The 17168-nt window shown below is 51.3% G+C and overlaps 2 protein-coding genes across 6 annotated transcripts in view; one reads left to right on the top strand and one right to left on the bottom strand.

The window, feature by feature from the left end:
- STX8 (syntaxin 8) overlaps window positions 1-679 on the top strand; it is a 358471-nt gene extending 357792 nt beyond the window's left edge. For both annotated transcript variants that reach the window (XR_012425279.1, XR_012425280.1), the window contains exon 10: window positions 355-679. The gene's annotated coding sequence lies outside the window, so the exon portion shown is untranslated. The remainder of the gene's footprint in view (window positions 1-354) is intronic.
- Window positions 1-17168, bottom strand: part of NTN1 (netrin 1) — a 245786-nt gene that overhangs the window by 17207 nt on the left and 211411 nt on the right. For all 4 annotated transcript variants that reach the window (XM_045376314.3, XM_045376311.3, XM_065532767.2 and 1 more), the window contains exon 6: window positions 2230-2304. In XM_045376314.3, the coding sequence (XP_045232249.1) occupies window positions 2230-2304 (75 nt within the window). The remainder of the gene's footprint in view (window positions 1-2229; window positions 2305-17168) is intronic.

The following is a 17168-nucleotide window of genomic DNA, read 5'->3' as shown; positions in this document are numbered from 1 at the left end:
CGGGAGTGCAGTGGTGTGATCTCAGCTCACTGCAACCTCTGCTTCCCAGGTTCAAGGGATTCTCCTGCCTCAGCCTCCTGAGTAGCTGGGATTAGAGGTGCGCGCCACCACACCCAGCTAATTTTTGTATTTTTAGTAGAGACAACGTTTCACCATGTTGCCCAGGCAGGTCTCAAATACTTACCCTCAGGTGATCTGGCCACCTCGGCCTCCCAAAGTGCTAGGATTACAGGCGTGAGTCACCACACCGAGCCCTGAGCTCCTTTCAAAACAACCCGGGGCCCCTACTCTCCTGGCGTGGAGACAGCACTTCCTTTAACTTAATGTAACTGCAAGTTTGATTTCTAAATCCAGGTTTGTTTTCCCGTGGGAATCGGACGTTTCTGCACTGCCCTGGGATGTATACAGCTTAACGCAGCTTTTAGGAACTGACTGTGGACCCCTGGAGGGCCTTGAACGTCGATGTCCATGGCCTGGCAGCTTCTGAATTGATGCATAATACGTGCCAGCTGCTCTTCTTCACCCTGTGGGAGGCCAGACGGCCTGTGGGGAGTGGGGCTGGATGACTGGGGTCTTACCCTGGCTTCAGTGTGTGTGTTGGGAGTGTGCGTATGAACTCTCACATACACACATACAATAAATGAGAACATTTTAGAAGTTCTCTAGATTCCTTTGGATACCTTTGGGCCTCGTCATTTATTTCACTATGCTAAAAGGTCCCGACCACTGTCCTTATTAAAGAAGAAAGCCTTGTTTTCAAGCAGCTGGCCCAGTTAGGATCTCCATGAGGCCCGAGTCCCAGGGCAGGGCCGCCGGACCCTCACGGGGTCAGGGAAGGGACGGAGCTCAGATTCTGGGCGGTGAGGCCTCCTCCACAGGTGGCCTTCATTTCTCACCCCACTTCTTCCACCGCCATTTCCTCCTTCCTCCCCTTTCCCCACCAGCTTCCTTTGGATGCAGAGGTCACTGTTTTCTGGGAGCAAATAGCATCATCTCCATCTTATGGATGAGGCAACTGAGGCTCAGGTAAGCAACGGGACTCATCCCAGATCCCCTGAGAAGCATATGATTAGGACAGTCTTGGGAAGCTGAGCAGAACAAAGAGGTGGTTCTGCCTTCCCAGAGGTGGCCAGGAGGTACTGGGGCTGGCAGGGCCACTGAGGGGATGGGGGCTCCACCTCCTGGGGCCAGCTACAGATGGGACAGGAGAGATGGGCTACGTCCAGCTGGAGTGAGGAGGACGACGGAGGGAGGTGGGCAGATATGGATTGTTGTGGGCCCAGAAGAGGGTGACCAGCCCCAGGCTCAGTCCCCGGCCCACCAGGTCAAGGAGAGGCCCCATGCTAGAAAGAACCACGTCTGGATTCAGGAGCCCTGGGCCTCCTTCCTGGTCTATGGTGGCAGGGCCTCAGCCACCCACGTGCATGCCCTGGCTGTATGCAGGGGCCTTGCCAGTGGTCAGCTGGACAATACTTTTGGGGTTTCTGTTTGCATCCCCCATTCTGAAGAGCCCCCACCACCAGCCCCAGCTCTTTACACACACCTGCCTGCTGGCCACTGCGGGGCCCTCCTCCTGCAGGCTCCCAGACCGTCTCCGCCCTCCACAACGACCGTGAGGGCAAGCGGACAGGACACACCCTTCCTGGGAAGGGAGCCTGAGGTCACAGGTGACAGCAATGTCTGCAGTCCCCCAGGACTGTCTGCCCCGTAGATCCGGGCACTGAAACTTCCGGTGCATAGGAATGAGGGCTGAGCCATTTACAGCGCCGACTTCCGGCCCCGCTACAGCCTGGCAGAACATTTGAAATGCACCGGGGAGCTCCCAGTCCCTGTCTGATCCCCAGAGAGCTTCCCTTTGAGCAACATGGACTCGGTTCAAATCCCCGCAGTATCATGCAGACACAGAAGACCACAGAGGTACAGCCACTGATCTGTGGCCACACAGCCCATCAGGGGCAGAGTCAAGGCCAGAGGCCAGCCTGGGTGTCCCAGGCTCGGGGCGGTGAAGGGGAGAAACCAGGCCGCTGGGCTCCTCATGCCCCCTGTCTCTGAGGGCCAAGGAGGAAAAGATGAGAAATTCCCAGGCATGGGATCCGTCCGGCTAGTTCCCATCGGTCACAGGGTCTCCACGACCAACACCCACCGGGAGCCAGCTGCACCCCAGCCCCAGCGCCTCGCTGGTCACGTGGCCCCTTCCCATCCTCCCCACACAAGGGGACTCTCACTCACCATAGTCCTTCTTGCAGTACTTTTTCATGTTAATCTTCAGCTTCCCCTTGGAGGCCTTGCAGTAGGAATCGCAGTCTGCAGTGGGGTGGGGGGAGCACAGACAAAAACTAATTAGGCTGGCGATGAATAGGCTGGCGGGCAGAGTAGGAGGCCGCCTCCCTAAATAGCCAGAGGCCTGTGATACCCATGGGCCAGGCCAGGCGGGCAGGCGGCCATTCAGGGCAGGACTGGGCTTCTAAAGAGGCCTGAGGGACAAAGGGCCCCCATCTGACCCACCCACCCCCTCCCTGGCCTGACGAATGCTTTAGCCACCGCCTGCAGCCGCCCTGGCCTCCGTGAGAGTCTCGGGGGGCTCCTGCCACCCAGGGCTTCTGAGCGCCACACAGAATCTCCCTATTCTTAAGACGCAACTGGAGCCTGATTAAAGCCGATAGAGGCCTCATTGTCACCCCGCGCCCCGGGTCTGTGTCAGGCGCTGGCTTTCATGGCGCAGAGCCTCTGGCTGGGGTCAGGTCTCAACAAAAGAGGTCACGGGGGAAATTAGCAGCTCATGAAGCATTAGAAAACCCCTTTGGTGTCCACTCTACTGGAGTGTGCAAATAAAATGCCTGACGAAGACGAGTTCAGTTCTAATGGGCCCTACTGCTGAGAGGCAGGGCTGCTGGGCCTGCGTCCACTGGGTATCACTGGGCGATTCCAGGGCCCAGCCGAGAGCCAAGCAGGATGTGCGGGGCACCAGGGCCTGCCAGCCCTTGGGCCTGTGTCAACCCCCAAAGGCAACTTCCTCACTTCAGCCCAACCATGGCCTTTCCCTGCCAGCCATCGCTGTTCTTTGAACAAGGAGACACAATTCCTTCGCTAAGTCTGTGTGTGACAGCTTCACGTGACAGCACAGCCCATCGCAGAGGCCCAGCAAATCTCCCCCGGTCTGCCCTGCCCCCAGCACTCAGCAGGCAGGATCTCCTTCACTTCTCACAACCCTTCTTTGATGTGTAGGTATCATTCCCATTCTGCAGACAAGAAAACTGAGGCTCGAAGAGGGTAAGCCACCTGCCCAGTGCACGCCGGGTAGCTACTGTCAAGGCTGGCCTGAGATGCCGAGATCCCTGCACTCTTGGTTAGGCGATACTCTGACAGATATCCCCTCAGTGTGAGCGGAGGTGAGCTCAGAGCCAGGGATGAGGAATGCCCTGTATTTTAGCAATTCCCAGACTGCCGAGGGGAAGACCAGCCAGGCTGGCCATGGGGAAGGAGTGGGGAGCTGCAGGGGGCCCAGCCTGTTCTAGAAGCAGTGGTGGCATGGGTTGGTAAGAAGTCGGCTGCGTGTGTGTCCCGGTGAGGGATCAGGAAAAGAGGACCAGGCGGGGAAAGATTAAACATACACGTGCACACACGGGCGACTGCTCCAGGGGTAGGTGGCAGCCTCTGTCCCGCAGACGGAAAACCAAGGTCAAGGTAGGCGAGGAGTGATTTGTGTGGGAGCACAGGGGGAAGCACAAGCAGGAAAGCCGAGGCCTCCTGGTGCCGTCTGCACCCCAACCCAGGGCTTAGATCTACAGGGAGTGTTCAGGCAGCCCTCTCCAGAGCTGGCCTCTAGCGGCTGCTGCCTCCATCAAGGTCCTGGGATACACTGACTGATGCCTCAATGAAGATCAATGCAGCTCCATCCCACTACCTTGGGGGCCATGGGTGTGGTAGCCTCCCACTGCTTCCTGTGCCAGCCTCTTGGGGCCCCCAGTTAGGAACCAGTCTGAGGAAATGGGAGAAAAACAGCCCTGCTTCCTGCTGCCTATGATCTGAGCCCTCGGAGCCCCTTCATGACACCCCGGCTCCACGACGCTGGTGGCCACAGTATCCATCCCTTCTGCCATCTGGATGGCTGCTTGGTTGCTGGAGTAGGGATTTCTTGAGGTGCAGGGACTGGGCTGTCCAGAGAGAGTGGCCCTCACTCTACTGTGGCCAAGCCTGAGAGGTTGGATGAAAGTGACGGCAGCCCAAACACGCAAGTCAACGGCGCCATCAGCACCACCAGCACCGCGGCCGCACTTCCCTGTGGTGAACAGCCGCTCTGGGCCGCCTCTTTGCCAGCTCAGGGACAGATGACGCTCACAATGAAGCCACTGCTGGGGCTGAACCCAGGTTGTGCGTAAGTCCTGGCGATTCTGCGTGAGCTGGCTGAAATCCCTTCCTGCTTTCTCCACTTAGGGAAGCGCATTGGAATGCAAGCGGTGCCCAGTGACGTTCTCGCAGGGGCGGCCTTGAATCCATTCTCCTTGCCTTGTTATTTGATTGTATTATTATTATTATTATTATTTTACAAAAGCCATCATCCCACACCAGCGCTTTCATTTCCAGTCAGGAGGAAATCCCTTTCACCTGCCTCCAGGCCATGGGCCAAGGCGCACCCCTTCATCTCAGCCTCGTAGATAGCACAGGCTGGGGCAGAGAGGGGGCCTTTGAGCACGTCAGCTCTTCCGAGCCTCAGGGATGTTTTGAGGGAGGGACTGCAGTGCCTGGCTTAGAACTGAGAGCGCAGAAAGGTTCCAGAGCAGGCTGCCCAAGGTAAGCTCCGCCCCAGGGAGGCAGCAGGGAGGCAGATGACTCCTGGGACAGCCTGCCCCTGTCCCTTCGGCGTCACTGTCCCAGCCTAGAAACCTCTACAGCTCTTCTCTCCAGAAGCAAGTGTCTACCTGGGACAGAGACTGCCCTAGAATGTGTGGCATCCATCACTGCCTAATTAGATTGCACTCCCAGGCCCTGCTTGACAAATCACAGTCATCACCCATGAATATCCAGTGTGTACCTCACTAATGGCAGCGACTCCCACCATACTAATGAGGCGCTGGGCACTGTTCTCACGGTTGATGAACTCATCTTGGCCCTTCAATCAGGCCCCATTTTCTAGATGAGAATCTAAGGCACGGAGATACTGGTGACTCACCAGCTCAAGGTCGTGTGCCCAGTGAGGCAGCCTGGCGGCCGAGCCCCTGCTCTTAACCTCCTGCTCCCAGTCCTGGCTATGCAGCGGCATCACGATGCCTGGGTCCCGCTCCCAGGACTTTCTGATTTCTTTGGTTAAGGGAGTGACCTGAGTGTCTGAATTTTTTTAATGTTCCCCAGATGGTTCTAAAGCACAGCCAGGGTTAGAACCACAGTCTGAACCAGTTGTGAGAGATGGGGACAGTCTCTGCATCCATGATTAGCACTGAGCACCCAGTGTGGCAGAGGAAAGATCCAGATAAGGTGGCTGCTGAGTCCAACTGGAGAGTGCTCAGAGAGAGAACCTCAGGCTGCTTGCCCTTACAGAAAATGACATCAGCCTCTGAGCATTTGGAGTTGCATTTGCTTTTTTTTTTTTTTTTTTTGGTGTCTTTCCTGTCAGCTGGAAATTCTTGTCAGATCAGTGTGCTTGTTGCAAAATGTCCCTTACGCCCTTCGCCCTTCGGATTTGCTAGGAAAACAAAGACCAAGCTTGCTAGAATTGTATGTAAAATACAGGTAACTAGGCTTGGAAGGAGAGGCTGAAACATTCTCCCTTGGGTAAAGTAAATAACCTTCAGAACATGGACACTGTGACAGCTATTTGGCTGCTTGTGGACTCTTTGTTTAGGTTGTATTCCAGATAGCTGAGGTCACTGGACAATGGCCCCCGAACAAGGAAAACGTTACTGTACGTTCTCTATGGTACACACAAAGCTAGAGAGTGCTTCACGACGGACAAACCACAGCTTTAAAATGCAGCTTTGACTCCTTCTTCAAACTGGCATCTACTTGGCAGCCTCTCGTGTAGCTCCTCCTTGTTTTGTTCCAAAATAGCCATAAAGACAATGAGAAAACCTGAACATTCACACTAGTGCCAAAAAACGAAACTGATGATGACCCAACGCTGGGATCTGGGAGCAATCTCTAGTAATTAAAGGCAGATGGTGGTGGAATAAGCAAAACCTGTTCAGGTTTTACCTCAGGACACAGCTCTTTGTCTGATGAGCAGAAAGGTCCTGAAAAAAGGGAGGAGGACAGACTGACAAGGACCAGAGAACAAATAAGCAGGAAGTGAGTGGGGGCAGTGGGGACGATCCCTCCTCCAGGGACAGGAAGTTTCAGAACTGGTAGGGACCAGAAGGACGGTAGTACAGCAAAGATCTCACCTTGTATTTCTTTCTTTTTTTTTTTTTTTGAGATGGAGTCACGCCCTGTCTGTCATCCAGGCTGGAGTGCAATGGCATGATCTCGGCTCACTGCAACCTTCGCCTCCTGGACTCAAGCGATTCTCCTGCCCCAGCCTCCCAAGTAGCTAGTACTACAGGCACACGCCAGCTCGTCCACCTAATTTTTTGTATCTTTAGTAGAGACAGGGTTTCACCAAGTTGGCCAGGCTGGTCTCGAACTCCTGACCTCATGATCTGCCCGCCTCGGCTTCCCAAAGTGCTGGGATTACAGGCGTGAACCACTGCGCCCAGCCTCACCTTGTATTTCTCTCTAAATCATTGCAGAGAATCAGAAAATCAGGCAATGCAGAGAAGGGAAGAGCACTACCTCCACAGAGCAGAAGGAAATCCAGGGAAAGGCTGGTAGGAACAAGGAGCTGAAGACGGAGCTCTGCACCTTCCTGGCCATCCTCCTTAAATCTGAGATGGGAATCCAGCCATTGAGCCAGTACGTGGATCTGCAATTTTTTTCTTCTTCAAAGGACCAAACAGTGAATACTTTAGGCATAGAGGACCATACAGTTGCTGTTGCAACTATTCATCTTTGTCATTTTATGTATGGCTTAAAAACAGCCATACACAATAGGTGTACATGCCAAATGGGCATGGCAGACTAAAAAGAGTAAAATGACACAGCCTCTATGAACTAACACAAGAAAGGCAGTAAGGGAGATGAAGCTGAGCTGAAACAAAAAGGATGTGTGAAAGAAAAAGTTGGAAAAAGATGAAATCACTGTAGCACAATTAAAATCCCCTTCAGAAGGGCTGGGTGTGGTCTCACACCTGTAATCCCAGCACTTGGGAGGCCGAGGCAGGAAGATCACTTGAGGCTAGGAGTTCAAGACCAGCCTGGGCAATGCGGCAAAATCCCATCTCTTAAAAAAATGAAATAAGACAGACAAAAAGACCATAGCCAGGTGTGATGGCCACTCGGGAGGTTGAGGTGGGAGTATCGCTTGAGCCCAGGAGTTTGAGGTTATAGTGAGCTGTGACTGTACTTTAGCCTGAGTGACACAGCAAAACTCTGTCTCTAAAAATAAATAAGTAATCCACTTTGAAAGCAGCAAAGATTCATGATACTGTAGAAAACTGATCCAGAAACACGGAGAATAAATTGTAGAAACTCTTACAAAATTTAGAGGAAAAAGACAATGTACATATTTAGAAGGAAAGAGCTCACTGAAGTTTTGCAAAAATCAACGAAAGGGGACCAACATCCAGACACAGCTCTGCAAAACATATGAAATACCAGGATAAGAAAAGAATATATACAGATTAAAAAACAAGAACAACAAGCCAGTGAGATGATCATGGAGCAATGTCTATAAGGTCTTAAGGGGAAAAATTTGTGACTAAGAATTTTATACCCAGCTAGACTGTCTTATATGTATGTAGGCCACAATAAAGAAAAGACATTCTCAAATGCGCAAGGGCTCAGAAAATGTTCCAATTATGCATCGTTTTTGAAATAAATACTTGAGAATGTTTTCCAACCAACTATGGAATGAATCAAAACTAAGAGTTTACAGGGGAAAGTGATGGCATAAACACAAGGTGATGTGATTGACATCTCTGTGCTTACTGGTGATGAAAACTGAAACCAGTCAACACAGAGATGCCAAATTTGATTCTAAAACATAACGCAAATATCAAAATAGTTTTTAACTGTTTGAAAGGGAACATCAGTGTCTCTCCTCCTCCGTCCCCGTGTGTGTGTGTGTGTGTGTGTGTATCTATCTAGTTATGTATATATAAAATATTTAAATTCAGCTTGAAACTTCAGATCATATTAAAAACTATGAAGTAGAATGAGGTGGGGAATAAAACCCTTTGTCTTAAGTATAGAGAATGTAAAAGATGCTATTTCATGTTCAATTCTGACAAGTAAGAGCCATTAGATCAACTAATGTTTCTGAAAAACCCAAAGATAATCACAGAACTCTGGCAAAAACAGAATATAAATTATAGCTAATATGCCAAAAGATAAAACAGAAAAAATGAAAAATATAAAAAGCAATTATGATAAATTAAGAGCACAGAAGAGCAACCACTAAAGACAAAACAATGAAGGTAAATGGATCCAACTGCTCTACTGAAAAACTGAATTTAAAACAGAGTGCTATTTAGGGGAATATAACCAAATAAAATGATTTCTTCTTTTTTTTGAGATGGGAGTCTCGCTGTGTTGCCCAGGCTGGAGTGCAGTGGCGTGATCTCAGCTCACTGTGGCCTCCACCTCCCAGATTCAAGCAATTCTCCTGCCTCAGCCTCCTGAGTAGCTGGGACTACAGGTGCCTGCCACCACACCTGGCTAATTTTTTGTATTTTTAGGAGAGACAGAGTTTCACCGTGTTAGCCAGGATGGTCTTGATCTCCTGACCTTGTGATTCACCTGCTTCAGCCTCCCAAACTACTGGGATTACAGGTGTGAGCCACCGTGCCCGGCCTAAAGTGTTTGTTTGTTATGAGATGGAGTCTCACACTGTCACCCAGGTTGGAGTGCAGTAGCATGATCTCAGCTCACTGCAAACTCCACCTCCCAGGTTCACACCATTCTCCTGCTTCAGCCTCCTGAGTAGCTGGGACTACAGGCGCCCACCACCACGCCCAGCTAATTTTTTGTATTTTTAGTAGAGACGGGGTTTCACCGTGTTAGCCAGGATGGTCTCGATCTCCTGACTTCATGATCTGCCTGCCTCGGCCTCCCAAAGTGCTGGGATTGCAGGCGTGAGCCACCGCACCTGGCCTAAAGTGTTTTCTTTTTTTTTTTTTTTTTTTTTTTTTTTTTAAAGAGCTCACAACTTAAGCAGTAGCAAAGGTGTTTCAGCAAATGAAAACAAAAAAATGAACCAAGAGTGGATATGTTAGTATCAGCAAAGTAGAATTCAGGGCAGGCATGCTTATAGTGGAAAAAAGAACATCACCTAGTAATTAAACAGGGATTTTTTGATGTAGAATAACATCTCATTGAAATATATTAAGCAAAAATCAATAGTAATACAAAATGAAACGGACAGAAATCCTTAGTGAAAGAATGCTAAATTAATCCCAAGAAGCCAAAACTATACAAGCCACATTTCCTGACCACAATGATATTATTTGTTATTAAAGAAGAAATAATGAAAATAAATGAAATGCATTCAATTCTAGGAGTTAGAAAATGAGCAAAACAAAACTCAAAGAAAGCAAAAGGAACGAATTAATAACAACAGAAGTAGAAATTAATATAGTGGAATACAGGAAAAAAATATATAAATACATCCAAGAACCGATTCTTTGAAAAGTCCAAATACAAGCTTAAAAAAAAAAAAAAAAAGATGAAACACTGTCATGTTTAACTGCAAATAAAATAAAAAGAAAACAGAACTTTAAGAAGTAACAAGAAATAAATTACAAGGCTAGTATATACAACTTTAGCCTAGAAATCTTGGAAATCTGAATGAAATGCAAAATGTTAGGAAAACATAAAGGACCAAGTTAAACTGAGTAAGAGACATGGAATCTGAATGGATAAATAGTCATAAGAGATGTCTGGATAGAGATGGTTTCAGAGGTAGGTCCATGTAAACATTGAAAGGACACATCAATTTCACGCTATTTGATCTGTTCAGAAACACAGAAAAAGATGGAAAGCGATTAAGACGAAACAGATGACAGTGCTAAAAACTGACCATTTTGCAACTTAAGAAAAGCAGTTTTGTATGATTCAGCCTTAATATAAAAGCTGGCATAACCATATATACACACAGACTATATGGGCCAATTGATTAGCCTCATTTACCAGGAGACCCAATGTTTTATGCCCCCTAGTTTCCCATCCTACCCCCACCCAGCCACTGGGACCCCATCCACCCTGCCAGGACACACTCAGGAGTAACAAGTAAATAGTAGGCAGGATGCCCTGCTGCCCTGCTGTCTCAGTGGAGCCTCTGGAGCTAGGATTCAGGGCATAGGTAAATACTGGCAGCTCTGCAGGGGGTCCTGCACCAGGCCTGCTCTTCTAGCTCACTCTACTCCCCAAAAAGAGACAGAAGCTGCCAGGGCTGGACACAGGCACCGCCTGGCCCCCTACTCGGACGTGCTCTGTCCCAGGGAGAGCCACTGAGACCTGGAGGTCGCCATCTGCCTGGCTCGCAGCAGGCCCATCCTGGCTAGCTGGCATCCTGGCTCCTCCTGGGAGCAGGCTACCCTCCCTTTTATTCCTCCCACCTGCTCCCCTGACCCACCCCCAGCCAAGAGCCAAGAGGTGGCCTGCAGGCCCAATCCCAGTGCACGAGACCATCCTGCCTCTTCCTCCACCTTGGGTAGCTGGCCCCTCTGGTCTGCCTCCTGTGCCCCAGGTGCCAAAATCCTGCTGGGCCAGCCTGCTCGCCGGATCGAGGCTCATCTCTGAGCATATGGCAGGCAGAGACCGGCAGCCATGGTTGAAGCCAGGGGCACCGCATCTGGCACCTCCCCTTGGAGCAGGGCGGGGAGCTGGCAAAGGTCTCGCTCTCAGCAGCCCTGGCCCACTCGCTCGCAACACCTCTGCCGCTCTGCTTCTGGGCTGTCGGGCTTGGGAAGGTGGGGCAGGGGGTGTAATGAGCGAGGGACACCCAGCCAACATGGTCCGTCCTCCCAGGGCAGAGAAACCTGGAAGGGTTGGGTAAGTTGCAGACGCCAAGGGCTGGGCATAGGCGAGGAGCCTCTGGTTCTCCCTGGGCCAGGGTGAAAGAGTTTAAGGGGAGAAGAGCTGGGGCGAACAAGGGCGCCCAGCCAGCTCTGTCCATTTTGGCTGGGCCATTCTGCCCACCAGCAGGTGACAAAAGGTGAATGAGGCCAGTCTGCCCAGAAAGTATGTTTGGTGCTGCCTGACCTGGAACCAAAAAGCTGCACGGAACCCCCGCGGCCAGAGAGTCCAGGTTTCCATGTATTTGGTTTTCAAGGTGCTGCAGGTGTCCGTGGGTTTCATAAGGGGCCATCATGGGTGAGGCATGATGAGAATGGAGGACACTCTCTCCAGGAAGCTGGTTCTTACCTCTTGGTCCTAGGCTGCAGGTGACTTCGTGACTCACCCCACCCTGCCCCAGGTAAGAACACCTTCTTACCACCCTCACCAACAGCACCTCATCCAGGGGTAGAGCCACCTCTCAGGGAGATCTGGGGCCCACAGGCAGCTCTTAGCCCCCACCCATCACTCGAAGCCTGTACTAGTCTCACTGACCCAATCCATCACCCTCAAGCCATACTGGCCTCAAAAGCAAAATGCCCATTTGACTTTGGAACTCTGGGACTTAAAGGTTAAGGATGCCCCAAATGAAGCATCTTCTAGCAATGGGCTGGCCAAGAAGCTTAGCAACCTATGGAAGTAAGTGTCTAGAAGAAAGCCCAAAATGTTTGCAACACAGAAAGCCAAGGATTGGTGTCTTTCACATATAAAGAACTCTTCTGAATCAATAAGAAAAAGACAGCAACCCAAAATTCAAAGGAAAGGAACAGACCATTCACAAAGGAGGAAATAAAAAGGGAACGAGGACATGTGCCCATGTTCAATCTCAAATCATCCAAGAAACAAAACATAAACCAACAAGAATATAGCACTTCCGCCTAGCAAACTGGCAAAGGCAAGCATACACACACTCACACGATGTGACTGGGGCGCAGATTAAAATACGAACTTTCCCGAGCGTGGCTGGCATGGAGTGTCAAAACCCTGAGAACACACACACGCACACTCCAACGCAGCAACCCCACTTCTAGGAATTTATCATACATTCATTCAAACGTTTGATTAAGCACTTCCCACATGAAGCGTTCTGGGAGGCACAGGGTGTTCCCCGAGGCTAATGGAGCAGTGGGTGGCACCACAGCAGGAGGGGAAAGGCCAAGAGCACGAGTGTCATCACTCCCATTCCTGACAGTGACACTCAGGAAATGACAGTGAGCCGCGCACACTGGGAGAGGATGCGCAGGGGCAGGGGGCACAGGTGGAGACCTACTGAGACCCGTTCCAGGAGGTGACACTCAAATGACAAGGAATCAGCCCCAGGAAGTGCAAGGAGGGGCATCCCAGTGCTCAGCAGGTGCAAAGGCCCTGGGGCAGGAAAATGTGAGGAACCAAAAGGAGGGGAGACTGGAGCTGGCAAAAGCTGAGGGTTGCCCAGCCAGAGATGAGGCTTACAGTCTGCAGGGAGTCCCTAGGGCCTTTTCAACAATGGCAGGGGTTTGGATTTTGTTCTAGAATAGCATGTGCACAGAAATGTTGGGTGGTGGGCCTGGGGTTGATTTTTATACTCTCGCTTTATTGTCTTATCTATATTTTAAAATTTACTGCAATGAGGATACAATTCTTGTGTTAGAAACACTAAAAATAGTCTAAGGTGAGGCTCTTTTAATTATTTTTATTTTTTATTTTTTTTGAGACGGAATCTCACTCTGTAGCCCAGGCTGGAGTGCAGTGGCGTGATCTTGGCTCACTGCAACCTCCACCTCCCAGGTTCAAGCGATTCTCCCGCCTCAACCTCCCAAGTAGCTGGGATTACAGGCACCGCCATCATGCACAGCTAATTTTTGTATTTTTGTAGAGATGGGGTTTCACCCTGTTGGCCAAGTTGGTCTGGAACTCCTGACCTCAGGTGATCCGCTTGCCTCGGCCTCCCAAAGTGTTGGGATTACAGATGTGAGCAACCAGCCAAGGGGAGGCTCTTCTTAGTGAGGATGAGGACCATTTACTTACAAGGGGTGGGAATCCTATAGTAAATGACATTTGTATTCAACAAAGTGACATTTCTATTCCCAACCTATAGGGCTTCTGCTGCGGAGAAGTTCTACCCCCTCCCCAGGAGACAGCAGGGGGGTGGGTGTGTGTGTGTGTGTGTGTGTGTGTGCGTGTGTGCGTGTGTGCGTGTGTGTGTTTTCATCCTCTCCCTGAACGCCAACTGTGTGCATGGTAAGGTGGCTGGGAGTGAGGACAGTGCCCTAAGCAGGGTGGCTGGGGACAGCTCCCTGAGGGGTAGCCCATGAATGAGACCTAAACAGTGCAAAGGAGGCAGGGCAAGGAGGTCTGAGGGAAGAGGGTTCCAGGCAGGAAGAGCAGCCTGTGCAAAGGCCCTGAGGCAGGACCAAGCCCGGCATGGTCCAGGGACTGGAAGAAAGTTGGAGTTCCTTGCACGGACGGAAGGAGAGGGGCAGCTGCTGAGAGATGAGTCCAAGCTTGAGGGGCCATGTGAGCTGGATAGGGTTTGACTTCTTTTTTAAATGTCATGCAAAGCCACCTGAGGGGCCTGGCCCGGCCCAGGTCACCTAGGGCTACCAGGTTTCATCACATAGGGCAGAGGCTGGCTTTTGCTTTCTCCCTCTCAGGGACGGGTGCTCCGACTGCCCAGGCCCCACCTCACGCCCAAGGTTGCCAGAACGTGCTCTCCACTCTGTACTGTGGTCACGAAGAGCCAGGGTCAGGGCTCTCAGGAACCTAGACTGTCATTCTGCTGCCTGAGCCACATTCTGTCTCGGGGACTGCAAATACGTATTCAGGTGAGGAAGCATGGATGTGAGTTCTTTATACTGGTGAACTGAAACACTGGGGCCCCTTCCTGCACTAGGCTGGGGTCCTCAGGGCTCTGCTGGTCAGAGCGGGCCCTGGGGCCCTGGCCCCCATCAGGTGCTGCTCAGGGAAGCCCTGCCCTTTCTTTCTGCTGTCTCCCCAGTTGTGGCCACCTTCTTAGAGGGTTCCCTTTGGTGCACCCACAAGGGCAGAAGCAGGGCTTCTGGAGGGTGCACACAGCTGTGCAATGCACACCCAGGACCAAGGCCTTTCTTCCTGTATACTCTGTCCTAGAGAGTCACCCACTGGGATAGCCTCAAACACCAGGCCTGGATCTGACAGGTCCGCTCTGGCCCCCTGCAATATGGATTTTCCATTCTTCCTCAAGAGCAAACCCTAATGTCTCCAATCTAGAACACTCTTCTTCAAAGACTCCCTTGCAGCTCACCATGGCCATGAATCTACTTCTGGCCCCCAGGACGTAAGTGGAAATCTATTGAGCAGGGCTGCAGGGAAAGGGTTTGTATCATCCCATCTGTGATCTGGGGCCATTCACCGTTCCAAGTCTCAGCTTCTTCATCAGTAAAATGCAGTAGTGATGACGGTCATAACTGCTACCCATTCACAGGACTGAGGAGGAAATGACTATGGTGCCGTGAGATGGGGAAGGGGAGGTCAGAGATGGTCTCAGCTGTGTCCTGAAGGATGAGAAGGTGCTGCCAACGGCGTGTGATGGGCTCCAGGTGGCCTCTGACTCTGCAGTTGAGAGTGGAGGGTGAATGATGGCGGGCCAGTGGAAAAGGCAGGGCCAGATCCCGGGGCCTCGTGAGGCCAGGAGGAGAGCTGAGATCCCAGACGCAGTGTCCTGGGCCCAGTCCTTAGCAGACACAGGCAAATGGGTTGGTGTGGTGGGATCTGAGTGATGCAGCCCTGTCTCCGGACAGGAGCAAGGTCCATTTACTGGCTGTGCCACAGGCCGAGAGCCCGCAGGGCTGGGGATCAAGAGTCCATCAGGCCCACGGGGGCATCTGCTCCTCCCCTGGAGTGCAAGGTGGTAGAATCCTATTATTTGCAGAATAATATCTGGAAAGAATAGGACCTAAGCCCTTGGGTATTAGGAGAAGCCGGAGGCCATGAATGCCTTTCCCCTTGGCAAATGTGCTTGGAATCGGTCCCTGTGCCATTTCCCCGTGCAGCCTTCCTCTCAGCCTCGGGCACAGGTGGGAAACCTCCGGGTTCTTAGTGCCCATCTCCTGGTCTGGGATTTTATGTCTGCCTCCTCCCCTGGCAAATCAGACCTTGGTGTCCCAGCACCTAGCACAGTGCGGGTCACCACTGACTGCGCAGCGAACCCCTGGCACATACACTCTAATGTATGTGGACATATAAGCTAGACAATTAGCCGACTGTGGTTGCCGCTGTGAGATATCAAGGCTGCCTGGACCAACACACCCACAAACGCAGGCTCCGTAAACAAAAGACATCAGTCAGCACCCTTTGCAATTATTCTGATGATACCCCTGAGACAGCCTGGGTAAAGGGCTTAGGCTTCATTTATTTATTTATTTAGAGACAGAGTCTCGCTTGTTGCCCAGGCTGGAGTGCAATGGCATGATCTCGGCTCACTGCAACCTCCGCCTTCCGGGTTCAAGCAATTCTGCCTCAGCCTCCCGAGTAGCTGGGACTATAGGCACGCACCACAACGCCTGGCTAATTCTTGTATTTTTGGTAGAGATGGGGTTTCACCATATTGGCCAGGCTGGTCTCGAACTTCTGACCTCCTGATCCGCCTGCCTCGGCCTTCCAAAGTGTTGGGATTACAGGCATGAGCCACCGCGCCCAGCTGGCTTAGGCATCTTTTAAACCTGCCAAACTCTTTGACAACAAAGAGGGCACGAGTTGGGCTGGAGAGGGTTTGAGTGGCACCAGAAATCAGAAGGCCATGACACCTTTGACAGATGCTAATATTTGAAAAACATAGAGCTCTGAATCAGAAGGCTTTTCTGCAGACCTCACCCTGCTGTCTACGGGGTGTGGGATATTAGTTGGACAAGAACATCTCTTCCTGGACCCCAGGATACAATCCACGGCTCTGGTGGCAATGGTCTCAGACTACTGATGCGCTTCAGGGCTGCAGGATGCTGGGAAGCGGGAAGGATCCAGCAGGACAGTGGGGGTGGCAGACAGGCAACCAAGGAACTCAAAATGCTGGCTCTGTGACTTACAAAGCTGTGTGTCCTTGGACACGTTGCTGCACTTCTCTGAACCTCTGATGCCTCATTTATTAAGTGGGGGTGAGAGTTTGTAACCATCTTTTAAAGTTCTAGCGAGATGAAGTCCGACATGATAGGCGCTCAAAAAGGTTGGCTCTCGTGATCTTTAGGAGCCACGGCAGAAAACCAATTTCATTGTATGACTGGCACATCCAATTATTTTCAACCCAAAGATATTTCTCACTCAAGTATGTCCTTGATTCACTGAATAATGGCTGACCTCTGGCTGTTTGGAAAAGCAACTCCATCTGCAACGGATGTGGTTCCTCCGCACCACTTGTCACCGTGTGCAGTGATACATTTCTCAGTTCGGTTTGTTATTGTCTCTCTTCCTCCCTGAAGTCTTCACTGCTGTATCCCCAGGGCCCGGGACACAGAACAAGCCCTCAATAAATATTTGTTGAGCAAGTTCAGTAAAAACGGGCGCAGCTGCCACCACCGTGCGGCAGGCAAAGTGACCCTCAGCCGAGGCAAAGTGACCCTCAGCTGAGCAATTCCGGCACTCCCCTACTCCAAAGGTGGAAGTCCCCAGGCTCTGCGAGGGAACCCGCTCAAAGGAGCGAGTCTCTGTAAACAGCAGAAAAGTAAAGGCTCCAGGCAGGATTCGCAAGGGCGGAAAAAGGCCATTTTGGAAAATGCTGCAAAACATAAAAAGCAAAGCTTGGAGAGTGTGGCTCCGTGCCTGGGGAGGAGAGCAGGAGCCGATAAATCTTCCCTCTCCGGGGAGGTTTGAAGGGCTTTCGTGTTTTGTTTGGACTTTAATAACACAGATCCTAAATCCACTGCCTTATGATGAAAATATATTTGCAGATTGAAAAATACGGGACCTTGGATTCCGAGGGAGGCTCTCACAGGAGGAGCCAGGAAGGTTCCGAGGCTGGGTGACCCCCCGAGGATGAAATCCCCTCCCAGTCTGCCTGGCTTGGAAGCCCATCC

The sequence above is a fragment of the Macaca fascicularis genome, chromosome 16 (genome assembly GCF_037993035.2).
Source record: "Macaca fascicularis isolate 582-1 chromosome 16, T2T-MFA8v1.1".
Classification (NCBI taxonomy): domain Eukaryota; kingdom Metazoa; phylum Chordata; class Mammalia; order Primates; family Cercopithecidae; genus Macaca; species Macaca fascicularis.
The sequence above is the reverse complement of the archived record's forward strand: the minus strand, read 5'-3'. Positions and strand labels throughout refer to the sequence as shown.